The sequence below is a fragment of the Plectropomus leopardus genome, chromosome 11, assembly GCF_008729295.1.
Source record: "Plectropomus leopardus isolate mb chromosome 11, YSFRI_Pleo_2.0, whole genome shotgun sequence".
NCBI classification, from domain to species: Eukaryota; Metazoa; Chordata; class Actinopteri; order Perciformes; family Serranidae; genus Plectropomus; species Plectropomus leopardus.
In genome coordinates, this window is record NC_056473.1 from 9,447,007 (window position 1) to 9,469,905 (window position 22,899).

The window sequence follows — 22,899 nt, forward strand, 5'->3', positions numbered from 1 at the left end:
GTAATTCGCAAGAAATTTAATGTAGAGATGTTGATATTAAAATAATAACCTTGACTTGTTTCAGTTTTCACTGATAAAGCAAATGCTAATTTGAATCCCTATCCATTCAGAAATGTGTTGTCTTCTCATTATGCGTCCTGAGATTAATGACCTTGACTATACTGACTTTTATCTGTGCAGTTTGTCACCAGAGAGGTGTTTTTACATTCCTCAAGTGAAGGGGGCAATGTCTGTGCACTTCCTTTAAATCTGAGATTCAAACACACGCCGGACTTATATGAAAGACATTCGCTGTCTAATACGAGAAACACATTTTAATGGGGGAACAGAGTTTGATACAATAGCATTAGCATTAGCATAGGGAAAATTTTGACATTAAACATGGTAGAGTGTCAAGAATGTAAACCAAAACCTGGAGCGTCCTTCAAGTATGCACCAAAAACCCTATTGTAGCAGATATGATTATATGTTTCCCAACCAATAACATTGCGTAACCAACTGCCAGCTAGCCTACAAGCTAAGAAGCTAATAAACAACATCAGCAAATAAAAGATCATAACAACACCAACCATTCTGATACGTCTGCTAGTGGCTGATTTTGGCAAATTCCTAATCCGAGTCGGACTGAGCCTTAAATGTGTACGCTATCTGAATCTCTCTAATGCTTCCACTAGCCATTTTAATGCACACTGCTCTCTCTCAACCTAGCACAAGCAGCGCTGGAGAAAACAGAGAGCAAAAACTTCTGCAAGCAGCGGGGGTGGGCTGGTTTGAGGCCAGATCCAGAATTTCATAATGAAGAAGAAATAGTAGATCTGCTTCTGGCCCTTCTCTGGGTTTATTTTTAACTATTATGTGAGAAAACCATGTTAAACAAAATATTAGTATTATTATAAGTACATACTTTAAAAATGTGTCTGGAGGGAGATTTTAAAACTAATTAACAAGATGGAAATACTTAAGATATTATTTGAGAGGTGTTTTACATGATTGGACAGTGTACTCTAGGATAAAGTCTAAGAACAGATTTATAAGTTTCTTCTAAGATACATTTTCAGTTTTCAGCCACTTTACTTTCCATTTAAACCTCGCCAGCTTCTAAATACCACCCAGCCTGATGGCTTTATTTATTGGCTTCTTGAGGCACTGAAACCAGTCATGAGCATAACATGCTGTCTGCGTGATGTCAGGATTCCCTGGAGAGAGTCATCTCGCTCTTTTCCACAAACGCCCACAGAGTTTTCCACTTAATTCAAGCCCTAAACAATCGCCCTTTTGTACGGTGAGCGCAGGAGAGTCGCCGTGCCATGTGCTGAACGAATGCCGGAATTCTCGAGCAGCGTTTCAAGAAAGTTGTGATTGTTCGTTGATGTTTCTACGATTCTGCAGGCTGCAAATGGAAATCTGACGGATTGCCAGAATTTAAGATTCAGGCTGGTAACGCAGGGGAAATTGTAACTTGGAGCAAGACCTTTTGAAGCAGAGCAGCCGTGGTGTTATCAAAGCCTCACACTTGCCACCATAGCCACGGAGAGGATGCCTTAGTGAGGGGGAACAAGGGGAAAAGAGAGGAAAACTGGAGGAGATGAAGGGAGGGTGGTTCCACATTAAAGCTCCCTCAGTTATCTCTGCTCTAAAGAACACAGAAGAAGAAGACTTCAGACGTTTCACAATGGATGCCAGGGCATGCGTGGAATGGCGAGGAGGGCCCAATTTTTTCCGCCTAGTTGCCATGGCGTCTCCTGAGGGGATGGGGAGGAATGGGAACATGTTTTGTGCCCACCTCTGCCAGCATTTGATGGGAGGCATGGGCCACCACCCTCAGTGCAAGCTTGAGAGCCCTTACATGGCACAGCGCTCCGCAGACAGACTTCACACATGCTGAAATGTAGTACGTCACATCTACACTTCCAGATTTTTTTAAGTGTGTCTGCTGGTCCTGACAAAGTCTTTAAATGTCCTAAATTCAGTCATATAAATATTAGGCCTTCAATGTCATTAAATACTCTTAACTTTGAATTTGTGAGGTCTTAATTGCTTCAAATATTTTATCTCATGTTAACAATAATGCTGAAATGTATCACTCATAAATAGTTTGAGATTAGACTTCGATATTTTACAGTTTAAGCTGAAAAACACAGCTGCACATTGTTTTCCGTTCCTTAACTTATATTTAATCTCCCTCTTATGATATCACCTGCAGCTATTGCAGCTAAAACTGTGTACACTTCTCTAAAGAAAATGTGAGATGCGCACATTCTCACGGCACATTCCTCCTGGGGGCCAGATGCACATTGTTTGTGCATCTGGCCCCTGCCCTCATCCACTAAAATAATTTGTGGTTTGCCGTCTACCACCTTCCCGATTTCATGTGAACGTATTATTAGAATTCATTAAATGTGGCAAAGCTAAAAAAAAAAAAAAAGAGGACTTTTTTGTTGCCGTGTGAGAAAAGAGAAGGAAGAGGTATAGTGTCTCACATAATGAAGTGCCAAAACTGCAGTTCAAGATATCCTAACCTTGTGGACCATTTTTTTTACTCCTCTTTTTTACCTTGTAAAGGCCACTGGAGGTGAAGTTATTGGTCATAAATTACATGCTCAGCACTGCAGTGCTTTGCAGAGAGGAGGAGAGGTGGTGGATTCAGGGTATAAATCTGAGCTTTTAGGCACTTGCTCATCCCAGTCCTCTCCTCCTATGTTAAGCTCCGAGAGCAAGGCCTGCAGGCTGTTGGAGGAGGGAGCTCAGACGTTTGAGCCCTGCCGCAGACAGCTTCCTCCTCCCAGACAGACTCAGGATCTTTGTCCCCTAGAGTATAAACACATGGATTCTCTCATTGTCACTTTACTTCTGTTTCCTCCACTGACTGCTCTTTTTGTTCTGCTGCATTCATATGTTTTCATTCATGCACAAACACTAGATTGCACAGCCACACTTGTTTGGGGATTAGGCCAGTCCACTGATTATGTTGACTGACTGCAGTGTGAATCTTCCTCTGTCTCTAACCCCCTTTGTCTTCTCACAGTGCACCACACTTAGCAGGCTTCTCACTGCAGTGGCTCCAGATGAGATTCCTTGGAATAAATCACAGCTTTGAATCATGCATTACAATGTATTGATATGCAAGTGTGTGTGCCCAGTCACCTTTCCTGTGTGCAGCGGGGAAATTAGCTTCAAATTGCACAGTAGATGATGGACAGAAAAATTATGCTTTCTAATATGAAGTTGTCAAATATGTACATAAAGTCTCAAGGGAATCCAGACTGAGTAAATATGAGCAAGGGAGTTCTGCGCCTATTTCTATCACTGCAGGAATTGCCATAGTTAATCTGAATAGCTACAGCCGGCAGGGATGATTCATTGTTTCAATACTGGGTGTACATGTGTGGTCACATATTCACCGAATGTGTGGGAAAAGGTAACCATAAACAGTAGATCTCAATTTCTTTTCCTGCCTGGGGCAAAGTTGGCTCTTACACAGATGGGTCCCTCCTCTATTGACAGCTTGGGAAGATGACTTGAACCTCGATGTGACCCTTTGGGCCCAATAAAGCAGAAAGGCAAGGAGGAGAATTGCTTGTCGTAATCGCATAATATGGCATGAAGACCTTTGACTTGACCCTGAGAGGCACTCATCACACTGACCACGTTGTCATTCTCATCCTCGCTGGTGACAATGGTAGCTTTTATGTGGATTGGATGCCATTTAGGCAATTAATTTTCCCTCAATGAGCAGATTTATTTTTCTGATTACATAGAGTGAGAGAGGAAGCTAGCTTTTGTGTGCAAACAGTGGAGATTGATTCTGAAGATTTGTGCAAACGATTGAGAGAACACAGTTTATATATAACTGCCTAAATATCTACTTTATCAACTGAATGACTGTCTCTGGCATGGTTGTAGATTTCAGGACAGATGCAGAAGACATTGCACCCTTGAATATCTAAAACACGTACAGTTGTCCCCCGCAATGAAAACATAAAAGTAGCTGGTGACTTTTATTTTATAGAACTGCTAGAACGTTACATAGCTTTTATTTTGCAGGACTGCTAGAATGCCACATAAGCCCTCTTTACACTATAGGGCTGCAACAAGGTCCCTTCTTTGTGTCGCCTTTGCATTTTTATACAGAACTAAACAACAATGGCATCAGACTGCTCCAGTGTATGACTTTAGACAGCATGCTGGCATTGTGGAAGGAAAAGGGGCCGTGGCCATCAATGTGTGTTTCCAACAGAACAACAGTTTATGTGTGGCAGTAGCTGACCACTGGGTGGGGGTGTGTATTTTTTCTGTCTTTAATTTTTAATCATTATCGTATATTCATTTCATTATGTGGACTTGCTCTAAAGTCCAACGTATTTGCTGGTCACTGAATGCAGCGCAGCAGGCACTTTCTTTCCTACTCCACAGCACTTTTACGGGATGTAAAAAAAAGGACGGTATTTATATTACAGTAGCACTCCTAATCAACAGTCCAGCTTCAAAAAAATAGTTGTAGTGGGCTGCCACAAATATATGAATGTGTGGGAAACTAATTGCAATGGCATAACATTGTAACAGCAATGGTTTACTGTCTCTGATATATAGCATCTTACCTGCCTCTCTGCTCAGACAGTAGCGACTGCCCTCACCTCATTTTTTTAAATATTTGTGGGCATTTTCGTGGGCTGTTCTGCTTCTTTGAGTTAACCGCTAACTGCTTGCTGCATATTAAATCACCATTGGTGGATCACATGCATAACAAGTCATTAAAATGTCACACACGTCCAGCCCATGGTCTGATCCTGCCGGCTGTCCCTTAGACACAGATGCTCTACCACCTCTATTGCCAGCTTAAAGGTGAGGCATCTCTGTCCCCTAACGTCATGATTGGGGACTATAGACACAACAGGATGCCACTGGTAAACTAGGTGCTGCTGCATTACAAGTTCTGAAGAGGACTGGAGTAAACACAGCAGAAGCTGCTTTAATGTAGTTGCAAATAAGCAAGACATGCACATTTTAGCATTTCTTGACAGAGTCCATAGTCTACTGTAGACTCCAGTTGTTATGGCTTGTAAAAGGTTTGGACTGTTGTGTAGCATCTTTCCTCTGTGTCAGTGTCTCTGTGTGTGTCCCAGTGACTTGATGCTGGTTAAGTGCCTGTCTGACTGTGTGAATAATGTGATGCACACCAGACTATAGGGCAGATAGATTTTTTTCTTGAAATATCTTGATTTTATCGTTGACTTCCCTGAGAACACAGACATGGGATATGTTTTGAAAGTGCAGAAAGTTGAGCAGAAATCTTGCTGAAACACATATGAGCCCCTAAAGTCCAGAGGTTTATACATTTATTAAAAACATGAATTAATTTATGGGAATAAGTGCCAGTGTGCTACATGCAGATACAAAACAGGGAGGAGGGGAGAAAGCCATCCCTCTAGATGTCTTTTATCAGCAGGGATACCATTAAATGAGAAAAGTTGATCTACAGGAGAAGAAATATTTGAAAGCAGTACAGAATGCCTAAGAGCCTTACTGCATCATTCTCTGTTATATTTTTATGTGCTGTCTGAATTTTGTGTTTTCCTTTTCATAAAGACATCTCTAGCATAAATTGATGTAGAAAAATTCACCAGACTGCAATTAATAAAGTCCTTGACGCTCAAATTTCCCCTTCATATGTGTCCCCCTTAAATGTTGAAACAAAACCTTCTCCCTTGATCCCTGGAAAACAGTCTGGTTATTGTCGCAAGCATAATCAGGTCCACAACTTATGTAATGCCCCCCTAATTAATCATTTGAGAGAAAGGAGCCTCATTGGCAGAGGCTCATAATAAATCACGACACTGCTCAGTGCCCCTCAGTCCAGCCCTGTCAAAGAACCTGAAGAAGAGATCTTAATGACTACAGCTGCTTATTGGGACTGTGATGTGAATGCTACACCAGATGTATGTCGAAGCCTCACCTCATTTAGATTTGAGCAAGCGTTTGTTCTCTTCAGTGTTGTGGCCGCTTATTATGACCCTCACACAACACTGCATTGAAGCGGGTTAGAGAGGCAGAGAGAGAGGCACACAGGCTGAATGAAGAGGAGGAAGTTTGCTGTCCCAGCTAATGGGAGCTGACACACACTGGCGCGTGAAATGACTTTTACTGATCCTGACGATAGCACCGCTTTCCTATTCAAATCAGCACTCCCCCTCCAAGACAGCTTAAACTAGCACAATGAAGATAAGCTCCCAAAAGTTAATGACAGCGGAGACATTTCCAAACAGCAATGCAAGGGACCTGTAAGTCGTTCACGTCTTAATTTTGTTTATTTATCACGGCTAATATCTTCTCAGTGGTTTTATTTCAGAAAACACTGCAAGACAGGTTTCGTTTTACAACCATATTTCAGTTTAATTGGCCATTGGAAGAAGTGAAACACGCTACCAAAGGAGTTGGAGCCCTAATTAGTTGAAAAGTTGCTTTGTATGAGCTGCAGGAAAATTAGGAGCTGAATTGTGAATCAGCCATCAGACCCTGAAGGGCAAAGGCGAGGCCTGAGGAGCTGTGATCCTCTGGAGTATCAACAAACTGGCTCTGCCGGAATCAAGGAACGCAGTCAAAGGAAATCATTAAGCCTTTCAGGAAGGCAGATCTTAAACTCGCCATTTCAAAATTCAGCCTCCGTTCAGATTCTGAGGTTTAACTTCCGTCAGATGGTCTCGACTGACAGGGGTGTGCCCTCTAAGGACATTTATCTGTTGACACATGGCTTTTTTTTCACAGTGAGATTGAGCCATTGCAGCAAGGGCGGCATTACAGCTCTAAATCCACATAAATGGAAGTGACCTTTGCCTTGCATCATGCTGCGCGTTTGACAGGCAGCTTGAGTTTGGCCATTTTGTAAGCAAAGCTCATTTGCAGTTTGTCCTAAGTAGATCATTGTTTCAAACTTAATTCTTCGTCCAAATATGCCCTGGCCTCAAGAATCCCTTGTGTGAGAACGTGGCAGTGGGCCAAGTGTGGATATCTCACTGAAAAGAGACTTTAAAGAGCCGCTGCTCTACCACTGCTGCTTCAGCATCTGCCAAACTGTCCTCAGTGTAGTAGAGCCTGGTACCATCTTCCTCAAGGAAGCTTGTTTGTTCAGGACAGATGTAGAAGGAGTTATGGATACAAATTATCCCCTAAATTATTGATTCTTCACAAAGTTCTGAACGCTACACACAAATACGACCAACCTACTGTCTTCCTGTGGCACCACAAAGCCTCCTCTCTGTGAAAACAAAAGACTTTCTGTAGTTGCAGTTCTGTGACAAAAACTCACAAGAGAGAAGGTGTCTGTCTGGTTTTATATTACATTTGCAAGTGCGCACAGTAGCATCAACAGCAAAATTTACAGAGAGCTGTTTGAGGAATGAGCAAAGTTGTTGTCTGGGCACACAGATTTTAAGCACAGAGGGTAGCTATAACAGTTTTTTTCAAAGTTATTCTCATTGCTTTGGGAGAAACAAACACCCATTCTTAAGTCTAAAGTAGTACCTTGTAGTAGTAACTGTACATAGTGTTTACAACAAACCTATACAAATGTCAAAGAACTTTTGACCATAGAGATACAATGAATAGAAAATACATCGGGCCTGCACAGAAATCAGTGCTTAACCCATGCATTAAGAACATTTCATGCAGAAAGTTGGGATTCATCAATATCCCAGTGTATGAATGTGTCAAGTCAAGTCAATTTTATTTATAGACCCCATTATCACAAAACACAGTTTGCCTCAGAGGGCTTTACAGCATACAACATCTCTCTGCCCTTAGACCCTCACATCGTCTAAGGAAAAACAAAAAAAAACCCTGTAACGCAGGAAAAAAAATGGTAGAAAATTCAGGAAGAGCAACTGAGAAGGGATCCCTCTTCCAGGATAGACAGACGTGCAATAGATGTCGGAAATAACAATTAAATTACAATTTAATTTGAATGTGTGTTTGTGAATGGGTGAATGTGACTCGTAGTGTGAAAGCACTTTAAGTGGCTGAATGACCAAAAACACACAATACAAGTGCAGGTCCGTTTACGTTGATTTGAATTGGACAGTAAAACAAATCATCAGTCAGAATTACTCACACATTAAACTATAGTAAAATAATTTAAAGTATTCTATTACACTTCCCTGAAAGGGATACTGCCAGGTTTGTGTCATAACGGTGTGCTACTGTGTTTCAATGAACTGTGGTACCTTTCCTCCATCCCTGTTCGTTTCCTAGCTGAAATCGCTCAACTTTCACTGGCTCTAGGATTGTTGCTTGAACTAAAGATTGTATTTCCTCATTTTTGTATGCTTGCCAGCACAAGTGTGAAGATTATGGAAAGACCCTTTTCCTCTTTCTCTCAAACTTAGACCAAAATTTCCATTACTGTATTATCAATTTTTTGCCTAAAAACATGAACGTTTGTGACCAGGAAGTGGGTGTTATATTGTTTCCTCTATTGTGTAAAAGAAAGCTGAAAAAACTGTGCTCAAATGGTAAAACTAAGCAATCTGATCAAATATGAACAAAAATACTGTAACTGTGTGACTTTCTCTCACCTGAAATGTTTTCAGAAACATTTAGCTTTAATATTAATACAAGCTCGTTTAGCCTCATTCCCACTGCACAAAAACCCCTCTAACTCCTGCTAACATCTGGCTTTTTAATGCAATGGGAATTCTTACGCTTAGCATTCACACCCAGGTCAAATGATTCTGTAGGAATCTCTGATCACCATTGATGGGAATACAACACCTGGGTAGATGGAGTAATTTCAGCTCCTTATTCAGCAAGATGCAGTGACGCAACATCATTAAATATCGTCAACCCCCCCACCTCGCTGCTGCAACCCTTGTTCACTGCCAGTGGGAATGCAGTCTATCTCGGTCTATCTGTTTGAAGAATCCACATGCACATGCTAATTTTAATGGGAAACGGGTGTTTATTACCAGCTGGCCACCATATCCTTTATGTCACCCACCACTGGGAGCTTCTGTTGGCCCACTGCACTGCATTCTGGTAGTTTTATGTTATCTACCTCTTGATTGATTGCCACAGTCCTTCCTCTCTGGTCACATAGCACGAATGTCAAAAGTATTTGCATCTTTCTTCTACATAAACAGCTCAGTTGTATAAAAGAGACCATCCTCAAGCAGTGAAATACTTCTTTAAAGGCTTCAACTATGTTCTGAATTGCCCAAGCAGGTGCACTGAAATGGAGACAAGTTATAGCATTCAACTGCAAGCTCACAGGAGCATTGTGCTCTTTGGCTTCTAATGTTACATGCCTTGGTTCTGTGTGCAAGGCCGGTCACTGCGCTTGTGAAACTTGCCCCCAGCTATCGTCACAAAGAGCCCGTGACTGGTCCCAGACTGTTGCCATAATTGCCACTGAGTTCAGAAAATGGAGCCCCTCACAGTGGTAAGAGTGATAAGAAAACTGCTTAGTTGTTTTGTTTCCAGCTGGGTTCGTATGGTGCTCTCCACAGTGCAAGTCCCTCTTAGTCTCCATTAGGAGCAACTCCGATCCAGGCATTTTCTCCTTTTTCTGTGATTCATTTCTTGGTCTGCCAGACACCCTACATGGTGCATAATGACGTGCTTTGGACAAACGGCTGCCTCAGCAGTTCCTCCATGCTTTGTGGCAGAGTGAAACCCTCTTTATGTGACTTCAGTCTCAGCCACTGAGATGGGTGTCCTCTGAGTCTGTGGCTCGCACAGGAAATTCTTTTAATAACTAACTATAAGGCTTTAAATGATTCATACAGTTATTATCATAACAGATTACTTCTTTCATATCAGAGAAAGTTCCTTTATCAGACAGTGTGACTCAGAGGGACTAGAGACATTTGCCTTTGTAATTTCTCTTCATTTCTTTTAGCCACACTAGCGATGTTCACCACTTTGGTCCAGACTGAAATATCAGCTTTTTGTACAGATTTTCAGAGGATAGATCTCGATCACTTTGTTAATCTCCCAACTTTCCCTGCAGCTCCACCATGATGTTGACTTTTCTGTGGATTGGAAAAATTTGATAAAGACAATCATGGTCCCATAAGGGAAGATTCCTAATCACTATGGTAACCCCCTGACATTTTTTATCTAGCAAGACCAGCAGCACCACTATTGTAGACCTTCAGCTAGCAATTATTTTCATTATTGATTATTTTGTCAATGTCTATAAGATGCTAGAGTATTGTGACATAAAAATGTCCATCACAAATTCCCAAAGCCCAGGGTGATGTTATCAAATGTCTTGTTTTGTCTATCAGTCCATACCCCAAAGGTATTCAGTTTACTAAACCAAAAAATGTACAAATTTGAGAATCTGGGTCTAAAGATGTTGGCGTACTTTTGAAAAAGATCAATTGATATCAAAATAGTTGTCAAAGGAGTGACAAACCAGTCAGTATTTCTGAGGGAAATCAGATGTTCTGTTGATTGACTAGGCCAGGGGTATTCAACTAAATATCAAATTGGTCCAGTTGTTAAAATTTCCTCCCAGCAAAGGTCCGAACCTCATACCTAAAATCAGAATCACGATTAATTGAACATTTTTACCTTGATTACGATTAATGAATTTTTTTATTTTGCTTTTGTTGTGGTTTGTTTTTTGCCATCCTAGTTCACTCACACACTTTCATATGACCATGGTGTGTTGAAGTGTAATAAACATATGATTTATTGATATTTATTAAACTTTCCAACACTATATACAATAAGCTCCATCTTAAACAAACTTCAGGTAAATTTAAGCACATTGTGCTGATAATAGACATTTAAGAGTATGTAATTAATAATTATCATTTCACTATCCACAATGTATGTACATTGTGAACTTACCTATTTATTAGGGAAATCTCACTGAATAATGCAAAATATCCAGAAAATACTCCACCATTCTGACTTTAGATTTAGTTTTTGTTGGTTAGTGGTGCAATTGCTATCTGCTGGCTAAAAATAGCACTCTGCTAACAATGTGCCTGACTATTCTTCATTTTAAGACCCATAAACCCATGGGCTGAAGTGAATTTTCTACTTTCTCCGCTTGGATGCTAGACATGAAAATGAGAATGAAAAAACTACTTTGGTGTGAAACTAACAATGACTGTGGGTGTAAGAAAGGGCCCATAGTCTTGTTTGATGATTGTATAATGCTGAATTAGTTGTGTTTAGTGACTTGCTTTGCTGAATTTCCTGTTATTTCTCAATATACCTCAACGGTTTTTAGAAAACTAGCACATTAAAAGCCACAACAAGTGATTCACAAAGCATCTGCTATCATGGGAGCTATTACTTGATGTAATGCCCCCAGTCTAACTACAATAGCCACCTCTCTTTGTAATTCTTTTCTCCTGGTCTTTGGATTGATGATGCAATTTCTCAGTCCAGCTCCCTGGATGATTAGCAGACCTTCGCCTTGGAAGGCAGCCCTCATATTCCCTATCACAATGTGTGCTCTCTCTGATTTGTACAGAACTGTTGTTACACTGCGACACTGCTGAAGTGTGCTGAAAAGATGGGATGTTCCCTCCCCTCTCGTCCCCAAGGCCTAATGCATGTGAATCCATGTGACATATGCTGTCACAAACACGTACCCACATTATTATATGCATTGACTCTAAGCAGGCATGAGCTTTCGATCAAACATGCACATACACACAGTCACACAAACAAGCACTCTTCCCCTTAGTGTGTCCCCAGACACTTGGGGCCCTGTGGCTCCCACCCCCCAGCCTGGCCTCTTTAATGAGGACTGGCCCCTGTGTGTTTGATCCTGCTGCCGGCCCACAGCCCCGCGGCCCCTCAGCCTCATGCCTATTCAACACTCCCCCCAGCCCCTCCCGTCACCCCCCCCCCCCCCCCCACCCCACCTATTGCCTTGGGTAGACTATGGATCCAAAGCAAAAGCACTCCTGGGCGGCTGTTCGATATCAAAGCCAGTCTGACTAAAACTGTGAAGGAAGAGGAGAAAAAACAACAACAATTTAGCTCTGTTCTTTGTAGACATACAAGCTGCTTTGGAACTGCACATTGATCCGTTCTTTTTGTTTTGTCAGATGTTCCTCAAAAATGTCATCTATTGACGATTAAAATCCATGAAAGGTTTTGAGGTTTCAGATGCCAATTAATTGGTTTCGCTGACTGTGGTCTTGGCATAAACAACGTACACAGCGTTTGAATGAATTCCCTAACATGGCACTTCTTCTGTTTTGTGCACAGGATGGAGGTCTCCTGATTAACAACCCCACAGCACTGGCTATCCATGAGTGTAAATGTTTGTGGCCAAACACGCCCCTGGAGTGCGTGGTCTCACTCGGTACTGGCCGCTTTGAAACTCCTGGCAAGAACAGCGCCACCTACACGAGCCTCAAAACCAAACTCACAAATGTCATCAGCAGCGCCACAGACACTGAGGGTAAGTGACTGTCACTGAAGAATGTTATGTTTGTTATGCTTTTCTTCATTATCTGTCACATATATAATATTACAATATTGGATATACATATGAAACGTGGCCAAAGTTTCAAATAATGAGGTAAATTCAATCCACGTGAGCAAAATCCTCAGACTTAAGACTACATGTCCAACACGTTTTTTTTTTTCTACTTATGAGACAAGCTGACATCAGATTATATATATAGGGTCATCTGCTCCATGCATGCTAGTGCAAGTATTTACATTAGGTAGCCTACATTGCCATGTGTAGCTACATGATAAATTCAGGGAAATGTAATCTTGGCTACCAATTTTAAATTTTAGTATTCTCGGCTGACAATATTGTTAACTTCTCCCTGATTTCGGAGCATGGTTCTGCTGGAACTTGTCTGTGAAGATTTTGGTTCAGCAATGACGGTGCAGAAATACAGAGATACAGAAGATATGAAAGACCCGGAAATGCTGAGCCATCAGAGCAGACTGAGCTTTTGTGGAGTGTAAAGAGACAGACACCGAAACAGAGTGAATGAATGCAGGTATTCAAGGACAGACAGTATGAGGGGGAAAAAATATCGTTTTTGAACATTAAAGCATGTAAAAATGTTCCAGTAGAAACCCAAAGTACAACTACGAACCTGAAAAAGAGGTGCATTTCGAAATTTAGTTGTTGTTGTTGTTGTTTAGTTGTTTAGTTGTTGAGTTGAGTTTTGTTGACAGTTGACAAATTTGTCAAACTGTAAATGTGTCCCTATATTCAACCTAATTGTATTTTGGTTGATTCTGTATTGTTCGTCTTCCAATATTACATAAAGTAAGTTTTTAAAGTAGCTCTACAGCAGGTAACAAAATAATCTTGATAAATGACTAATTTACTGTAACTTTAAAGGACACTCTACCAAGTTGTATAATGTCTTCTGTGACTGTGAAAGTTGCTCTTTGAAGTCTACACAAATTTATCTGAAAATATTTTTTAAGGCTACATCGTATATGCAAATACAAATGTACAATGGAAACCCTGTATGCAAACTGGAATTTTGTGTGCGTGTTTACCAAGCAGGGGGGTCTGACACATTATGGGATGTGTTAGATTGTGTAGGATTCATCAATATTTAAAGCTTGACCCATATCTATCTCAGTTCTATCTCAGTTTTCCAAAAAAAAAAAAAAAACATGTTTCTATAACTTTGACCATTAATTTGATCATTGGTCTTTCATTGTTTCCCGTGCGGTATATTGCAATACTAAATATTTGGAGTGCTCCTTTCATCATAATAAACACTCCTGCCAAAACGGGGATTTGAGTAACTATAAAAGAGGTCTTCCACATATGGGAGCTTTCAGAGCAACACAAGACCACTGGCACAGTGTCAAAACATCTGATTATTTTTGTTCAAAATGTGGAAACACTTGTTAGTATGTCCCCAAATTCATGACATAATGTGCCAAACACAGACAAGCTGCATCAACAAATAGGACCACTGGTCAAAACATGAAACTCTCCAGCAGGGCTAAGCCAACCTAATGTTACATACCATCTATTTTGGCATTGTTTGCAATGCTGATTTAGCTACCTTCATTTTAATTTGTCTACTCCTGAAGATTAAATTAATACACACTTTAATAAGATCATACAAAGACTTGAAAGCATTATGACCTTTGTATCTGTGTAATTTCTGCGGGAAGGAGTTGGGCTTTGATTTCACTATTGTAGAGAATACTGCACTGCGGGTTGACTTAGTTCTGGATACGTCCCATTGTGGCGCTCTGTAGTGGCAACCTCTTCTGTCTCCTTATCACCTCTGGACATGGGCACCTCTGCTGTGCCTAAATTTGGCTCGGTCCCCTCCCTGTTGCTGCTGCTGTGGTGCAGTGGGTGACCTAGATGCTTCTCTGCACTTGTTCCTCCTGTATTTGGGATTAAGCTTTCCCCAGCTCTCCAACGGGCTTTGTTATTTAGCAACAGCAGATTAGCAAGAGTGTTTATCAGAGATTTTCTCTCTTTCAAAAAGCTTCCCTCCTGTCTCAGTGTTCACAAGCCTCCTGCTTTGTCTTAGGTGTATCAGTGGCGCTCAGTTTGTTGTTGGAGACAGATAAGGTTGATCTAATGGGGGTTTAGATGTAAACAAAGCTCATGATGAAACTGGCTTGTACTCGCTCACAAACTCACTCAGTCGTGTTAACAAGGCTATAAATGAGGTTTTTCATAGAGCGGAGCTGCAGTTTAGACCTGCAGATTTAGACATTTTAGTTAGTTGAGTTCCCAGAAGGTTTGGATATTAGGGTTCTTAAATACCCAATGAAAAACATGGTTTCAGTTCTGTACAATTGCTAGCGTTGTCCCTTTAGGCATAAAACATGCAACAACATACAAAGGAATAATAATCTTTCAGGAAGTGTCATACAAACTGACTCTTGATCTGACATTTTCATGCAGATTCATATGTGCTGCAACTCAGTTATGGTTACACCGCAGACTTTATTTGAATGTACAATGTACATGAAGTACATAAAAAATAAAGTGCTCTCCCTCAATCATTTTGAAGTTTTTGCATTAGTATTTTGTTTACAGTACCTAGAAAGATGATTTACAGATTTTCATCCATATCTGCTGGAATTACCCTCCCCTTCCACTATTTGCTGGCTACTACTTGCAAAGGCAGCTGTTGGGGGAAAGTTTGCCTTCAGGGCTTTCTGACAGAAAACTTCTTATTTATCCGATTTTCAGCCAGGTCTGCGTAACCGCAGTATGGGGAGTATGTTGAGATGATTGGTGTTTGGCTGGCATTCCCCATTCCCGCGATCAAAGGGCAGGAAGCTATGGGAGCTGGTGGCACGTGGTGGGGCCTTAACACTGTTCCTCTGCACACACTCCCCACACCACCGTGACACAGGGCTGTTTGAAAATCAGCAAAATATCCCTTGAGATATGGTGGTCGGGGTCTAAATGAATAGATTTCTGTCAGGTATCTGTTCGAGAGTCTTGAAGGCAAATTTCTCTCATGCGCGCAAATGCACCAGTGCTGCATCTTGGCACTGCCCAAAAAGATTGTGACTGGTTTAGAGAAATACAAACAACCCAGAGTTTTCTTTTCACTATTGATAATGGATGCTATCTGAAACAAATGAATGAGAGACTATTTGATAAGTTATTTAGTAACAACCCAGTGTCCGTATATATATATATATATATATATATATATATATATATATATATATATATATATATATATATATATATATATATATCAGTACATATATATATATACATATTGTCGACAGAAAATCTGAATTTTTAACAAGTCGCAAACTTGTTTTTGTCTGCCACTGACCATAGTAAATGTTGTAAATAGAGTGAACTATTACAATTAGACAGAAAAACATTTAATCTGTAGAGTAAACACTCATTTTCTATTCTGTGAGCAGGCTTGTCTCATCTCAGGAATTTTGTAAACACACTTATCTCACTTTTACTCCTCAGTGTATAACTTTTCAAAATATGATAATGTAATACAGCACATTGCCTGGATGTAAAAATACAAGAACTTAAAGTCAATAAAACTCTCCATATAACCTTTAAATAAAAAACTCCTTGTAGACTTGTTCTCCATAGCCTCAAAGGCAACTACTCCTGATATAATCCATGTCTGGACTCCTGCACCGCACAACCTCTGTGGGAACACAGTCAGAAACAACCTCCATCACCTTTTCAGATGCTTCAGGCATATTCAGCCTGTTATTGCTCCCCGCTGCCTGTTTGTATGCATTTGCATGTCGCTGATTTTAAACCTCTCAGACGTAGCATTTGAAAACAACCCTGACGGACAAGCCAGACATTTTCAATCGGTATTACCTCATGCTTTCCCTTTAACACGTCATGCTGTCACAGCTCTGACAGTTTTGACTCTTAACACAGTATTTGAGTGTTTGTTCATATTGAGACTATTAGTAAGTGAATTGTGTGTTTATGGTCTGTATGTAAAATGTCATGTTTATTTTCCGTGCGGCCTCACTCTCACCTCTCATCCTCCCTCCAGAGGTTCACGCCATGCTTGACGCCTTCCTCCCTGCCGGCACTTATTTTCGCTTCAACCCCTACATGAGCGAAGACATCTCCATGGACGAGAACCGGCAAGAGAAGCTCAACCTGCTGCAGGCCGAGGGCGTCCGTTATCTGGAGAGGAACGAGGAGAAGCTGAAGAAAGCCGCTCGCATCCTCACCCGAGAGAAAAGCTCCGTCCAGAGGATGGCAGAGTGGGCCAGGCTCAGGGCTGATATGTATAACGGTGTGTCCTTTAAGTCCTCTAAACTCTAGATCCAATACAAGCAACCTTTACCTCAAAACATGGAGCACTCCCCTTATTCTTAACTGCCTAGAATATGTTATGTTACCATTATGTGTCATAGTTGATGGCGTCGTTGACCTGTAGCTTTGAAAAACATTTTGTAAATGCACAAATAGATACTGTGCCCGACATGCCAAACACTACCTTCCTCCTCACTTCACACTTTGAGTGTGAGTTTAGTGTTAATGTGTTGCATTCTACCAGAAAATGCATCTGGTTGCTGCTGTAATTTGGCAGCACTCCACTCAGCACTCTGTTGCATTCAAAGCAAATGTTTCGAATGACATGAGTGTTTTAGAATTCCCTAAATAAGGAATCACTGTTAGCTTTGCTAACAAATGTGGCTTGTATGCTTAAAGTAATTGTTAAACATCGTGGGAAACATGCTTATTTGTTTTCTTGCTGAACTTAAGATTCAAAGATTGATACTAAATAAATAACCGTACGGTAAAAGTGAAGCTACTGCCAGTAGCTGGTAAGCTAGCATGAGGACTTGAAATGGGGAAAAGGCAAGCCTGGCTCCGGTCAAAGCTAACAAAACCCACCTAACTAGCTGTTCGTATGGCTGTGTATTGGCAAGAATCTGGTGATTCAGTACTTGTCATGATACAGGATTGACAATATTGCAATATATTGTGATACTTTACGTAAAGCAGTATATTGTGATTTTTAAATTTAATTTTTGGAGTAAGTGGTGTGCGCTCCATGACTCTGCTTGTTTCATAGGTACATGTTCTCGCCAGTGATATGTTTACATATTGGAGTGGAGGAGTCAAATGGCTGCAGATAGATTATAATACTACTATCTAGCAGTTGGGAGTTTAAATACAACACAAAAATAACCACAACTCCTTATCTTTGCATGTAAGTTATTAATTAGATGCTGTCTTTTTGAGAACCATTACAGTCTCACACACAGTCTACAGTTTCCCATATCCAGACTTTGTGCTAAGCTAAGCTAGCCAGCTGCTGGCTCTAGTTACATTTTCACCATACAGATATAAGTATAGTCAATCTTCTCTAACTTTGGTGAAGAAAGCAAATAAACATTTTCTAAAATGTCAAACTTTTCCTTTAAAAAGCAAAATACTATAACATTCTTCAGTAGCCAGTAACAGACTGTTTCACCAAGTGAGGACTTTTCAACCACTTGTTTTCCTTTTTTAGATTTGTTATGACAACCAGTATATCCTCACAAATCTGTGTTTATACTTTCACAGAAAAATGTGTAGATGGGATATATGATATGGAAATGCAGTATAAGTGAAGCTAAGCTGCTAATCTGCAACTCTAGAACACCAATGTCAAGAAATGACAGACAAAAAAAATGTATTCTTAGTTTTATTAACGGTTAATCACGGTCAATTTGAGCACTAAATGCGAGTGACATTTCTGTGATGTAACGTCAAAAATTTGCACCTTTGACAAAGCAGCTACTGGTCCACTGTGTAATTGTATACTGATATTAGTAACAATGGTACATGAGGGCTCATTTCAAGCATGACATGTTGTATATGTTGTATGTAAATGCATGTTATATTTAAGATTTTATGCACAAAGATAGTAAGTATTTAGTTTTTAAAAAACTGCTAAGAAGAGTATTGCAAAAATTTACCCTGATATTTGATTCTGAAAAAAACTATAATAATGAATAATAATGATTTAATGTGTAGCGGATATGTCAGGGTGTTCTCACTTCCAACTTGTCAAATACAGCCACTCAGTCAGTGGTCATAGGCTTTGAATTATGATGCTCTACATGGCTGTAGTCATCACAGTGGAAGTAAAGAAGAAAATCAAGTGACGTTGTATAAAAAGCAATAAAGTGTAGAGGGGAGGTTGAAAAAAAAAAAACAGGAGAGTTTCACCCAGGAGAGCGCTGTTTGTGTCCCATGTGAAACCAAAAGTTTAAATTGACTAATTTTGACTTAAGTACAGTAGTTTAAGTCCATAAGTCCCAGTGAAACAGAAATTAGAGAGTCTGAAGCTTCTGTGCTGTGACATTTTCACAGAATATTTGAGCAGTGTAGCGTTACTACAGGGATTTAAATCACATCCTTCACATTTGATTAAAGCGCCAAAAAGTGGAGCTACAGTGCAGTCTGCTGCTGAGCGGACGGTTTGGTCCACATACACCTCCCTTGGCGTTGGATCAGGAGGACCAGTGGATAGATGACTGAATTAGACCTCTGCCACATTGTTTTGGAAATCAAAGGTTTTTTCCACTGATATCTGAACATGCATCTCTTCTTTGTTCTCTCCACATTGCTCTGTTAGCGAGATGACCTACAAATGGTGAAGTGCAGTGATATATGAGCTGTGTGGCTAGCTAGTATACCAAAGTCCCATTTGATTGAATAAAATGCCCTTGAATGCAGCCATCGAACATTTGAAACTATTTTATCTGGTTTTACATTAAGAGAAAAGACAGGGATTTTGGTGTAAAAATACTATAATTTTGATTTTTTAAAACATATAACTGGCATATACAAAGAGGTGATGACACAGGATTAAAGCTATGAAAATGTTTTTTTCAATTCATGGGAACTTTAAATCTAACTGGAAGTTTATTTTGGAAAGATATTGTATGCATGTAACGAGTAAAAACACACATGCAAAACTGGGTTCAAAAAATGGTACGCAGAGCGTCAAAATTTGAAGCCTAGGGCCACTGCCCAAGCTGACGTATTTGATGAGTCATGAGTGAGACCTTGTTGGATGTATAAGTAACCAAATGGAGGCTCTCTGTCACAAAAATGTAACTTTTATGTGTTATTTTAGCCTCTGAGTATTTTAAGTTGGCTTGTTTCAAAGGCTTTTATCATGGTGTGCTTGATTGTTTGGTTTTATGGATTCCCCGCAGGCGACACACATTTTCCACTCTGTCTTCAGTGTGCCCTCTTTCTCTTTGATGCCTCTTCTCAAAAGCCTCTTTCACCCTTTTTACCTTGAAGTGCTGTGTTTCAGCCCCCACTCTGCTGTGCTGTAACGTCTGTTACAACTAAACAGGACACAGCTGAGGGACTGGTTTGAAACAGATTGCTGCTCATTGATTTGTCACGGCTTGAATTATCTTAATGACATGTACAGCTAAAGATGCACTGCAGACATTCATGCCTAACCTCTTCCAGTACTGTATAACTCATACAACAGTGTGTTGGTTACTTCCGAGGACCTGAGGTAAAGTGGACGCAGATATTACCCAGATTAAAATAATTCCACTGTTCTCCTGTTGATCCTATGTAAAGACTGTTTGAGAGTGTATGTAATTAAAACCCATCACTGAACCTCGCTGCATCTTGCCTCCTAATTATAGGGAGATTAACTGATTGTGATCTGAGGGAACCCGCCGTTTCGCTCACAGCTTGCAGATCATCTCAGGAAGGGGAGACGTGCAGATATCAAGTTGGTAACTTGTACTCACAACTGTTTCATTATTCAGACACAGATCTGGACTGATATGCACCTTGGCTGCTCAATATCCAAGGTGATTGGCTTGATTAGAGGTAAAGTCAGATTTGTAATTACTACTGCAGGCGCATACCAGCCTGTTTTCATTCCCAGGGCACCAGATACCGACACTCGCCCTCAGCGTCTGAAGTCAAGGCCAAAGGCACCGTCTTTATGAGATGCACCAGGCTTTCAGCTAACTCCTATGTAAACCCCTCCATAGCAATAGCATAGCAACTGACGCAGTATAAAGAGCGAGAAACACGTAGGGCAGGAGTGAGATGAAGTGGATGGCTCAAAACAAGACTTTTGCTAAGGAGACCATAGTTTGTGTGGAGTGTGAAACCACCAAAGTATTGTTTTAACAGTTGTCATTCACTGGCGTCACTCACATGATGTACACACACCGGCCACTTTATTAGGCACACCTGTCCAAATGCTCGTGAACGCAAATTTCTAATCAGCCAATCACATGGCAGCAACTCAATGCATTTAGGCATGTAGACATGGTCAGGACGATCTGTTGCAGTTCAAACCGAGCATCAGAATGGGGAAGATAGGTGATTTTAGTGACTTTGAACGTGGCATGGTTGTTGGTGCCAGACGGGCTGGTCTGAGTATTTCAGAAACTGCTGATCTACTGGGATTTTCACGCACAACCATCTCTAGGGTTTACAGAGAATGGTCCGAAAAACAGAAAATATCCAGTGAGCGGCAGTTCTGTGGGCGAAAATGCCTTGTTGATGCCAGAGGTCAGAGGAGAATGGCCAGACTGGTTTGAGCTGATAGAAAGGCAACAGTAACTCAAATAACCACTCGTTACAACCAAGGTATGCAGAAGAGCATCTCTGAACGCACAACACGTCGAACCTTGAGGCAGATGGGCTACAGCAGCAGAAGACCACACCGTGTGCCACTCCTGTCAGCTAAGAACAGGAAACTGAGGCTACAATTCCCACAGGCTCACCAAAATTGGACAATAGACGATTGGAAAAATGTTGCCTGGTCTAATGAGTCTCGATTTCTGCTGCGACATTCGGATGGTAGGGTCAGAATTTGGCGTCAACAACATGAAAGCATGGATCCATCCTGCATTGTATCAACGGTTCAGGCTGGTGGTGGTGGTGTAATGGTGTGGGGGATATTTTCTTGGCACACTTTGGGCCCCTTAGTACCAAATGAGTATCGTTGCAACGCCACAGCCTACCTGAGTATTGTTGCTGACCATGTCCATCCCTTTATGACCACAGTGTACCCATCTTCTGATGGCTACTTCCAGCAGGATAACGCACCATGTCATAAAACTCGAATCATCTCAGACTGGCTTCTTGAACATGACAATGAGTTCACTGTACTCAAATGGTCTCCACAGTCACCAGATCTTAATCCAATAGAGCACCTTTGGGATGTGGTGGAACGGGAGATTCGCATCATGGATGTGCAGCCGACAAATCTGCAGCAACTACGTGATGCTATCATGTCAATATGGACCAAAGTCTCTGAGGACTGTTGCCAGTACCTTGTTGAATCTATGCCATGAAGGATTAAGGCAGTTCTGAAGGCAAAAGGGGGTCCAACCCGGTACTAGCAAGGTGTACCTAATAAAGTGGCCAGTGAGTGTATTTACATCATGTTACATTGTTACAAAACAAATTTACTTATTTTAACCCAAAACATGATCTTTTTTCTAAACCTAACCAAGTAGTTTTGTTGCCTAAACCTAACTGCAACCACGTATTACAATAGCCCCTTTAACAAGGCAGGAAACACTGATATGCCACAGTGCCATTATGTTTAAAAGGTACAAATGTGCAATGGGGGGGCAGAGTTGTCTCGCCATTGAGCTGACAATGGAGATCGTAACTGCCCTGAAATAATGTATGTATAAATGGGACAGCCAGCAGGACAGGATCATAGGTGGCATGGGTGTGATTTTTGACAGGAGATTTAAAAAGTAGCTGTTGACAATCATCAGCTAAGAAGTAGAGAAGTAGTAGTAGAAGTAGAACGGCAGCCAAAGTTATCTGCAAATTGGGACCTCATCCTTCAAGCAGAGGATAAGATTAGCTGCCATATAAAGAGATGGTTAATGATTGCTATTGCCTTTTTATGCCATTGTTATTGTTTATAAAGCATTGCCAATGCTTATGTTTTATGTCACACTAGTGGCTGATGCTGTTGTGTTACATGTCATGTGCGTCACCTCTTTTGGTTCCACAATGCTGGCATGCTGTATAAAATCACACACTAGAGTGGCATGATGGTGCTGTTTGGCTCGCTGTAAAAATGCAAAGGCAGCATGAAGAAGGGACTTTGTTGCGATCTCTGTGTAAAAAGAGCTAAATTGTTTGTGGCGTACATCACATAGAGACAACAAAGCATTTGTATTTGATGGCCTGAGAGTGAGAGCAGTTTGCAAATACTGTATCTTGACTAAGCAGTAGTTCCTATGGGTGTATTTTTCTCTCTCACTCTTGCTTGTAAAGGTAGGGATGTATTTTTCTGGGGAAGGTAATTTGAAGGCCCTTCCCTGAGCTGCCTGTCATAAAAGAGAGGAAGGTGAGATGAGATGACTGTGCAAGGCTGTGCTCAGGCACCTGGGTAACAACCCTGGCTGTGATGGATCGCATTTCCCTCCAGCATAAACACCATGCACTGA

The 22,899-nt window shown here is 40.9% G+C and overlaps 1 protein-coding gene across 1 annotated transcript in view; it reads left to right on the forward strand.

Annotated features, from left to right (window-relative positions):
- The window catches only part of LOC121950056 (calcium-independent phospholipase A2-gamma-like), a 33,149-nt gene extending 13,072 nt beyond the window's left edge, over window positions 1-20,077 (forward strand). Inside the window, exons 9-10 of the mRNA XM_042495972.1 lie at window positions 12,232-12,427; window positions 16,482-20,077. Of these exons, the coding sequence (XP_042351906.1) occupies window positions 12,232-12,427; window positions 16,482-16,759 (474 nt within the window). The 3' untranslated portion in view covers window positions 16,760-20,077. The remainder of the gene's footprint in view (window positions 1-12,231; window positions 12,428-16,481) is intronic.
- Window positions 20,078-22,899: the final 2,822 nt, after the last annotated feature.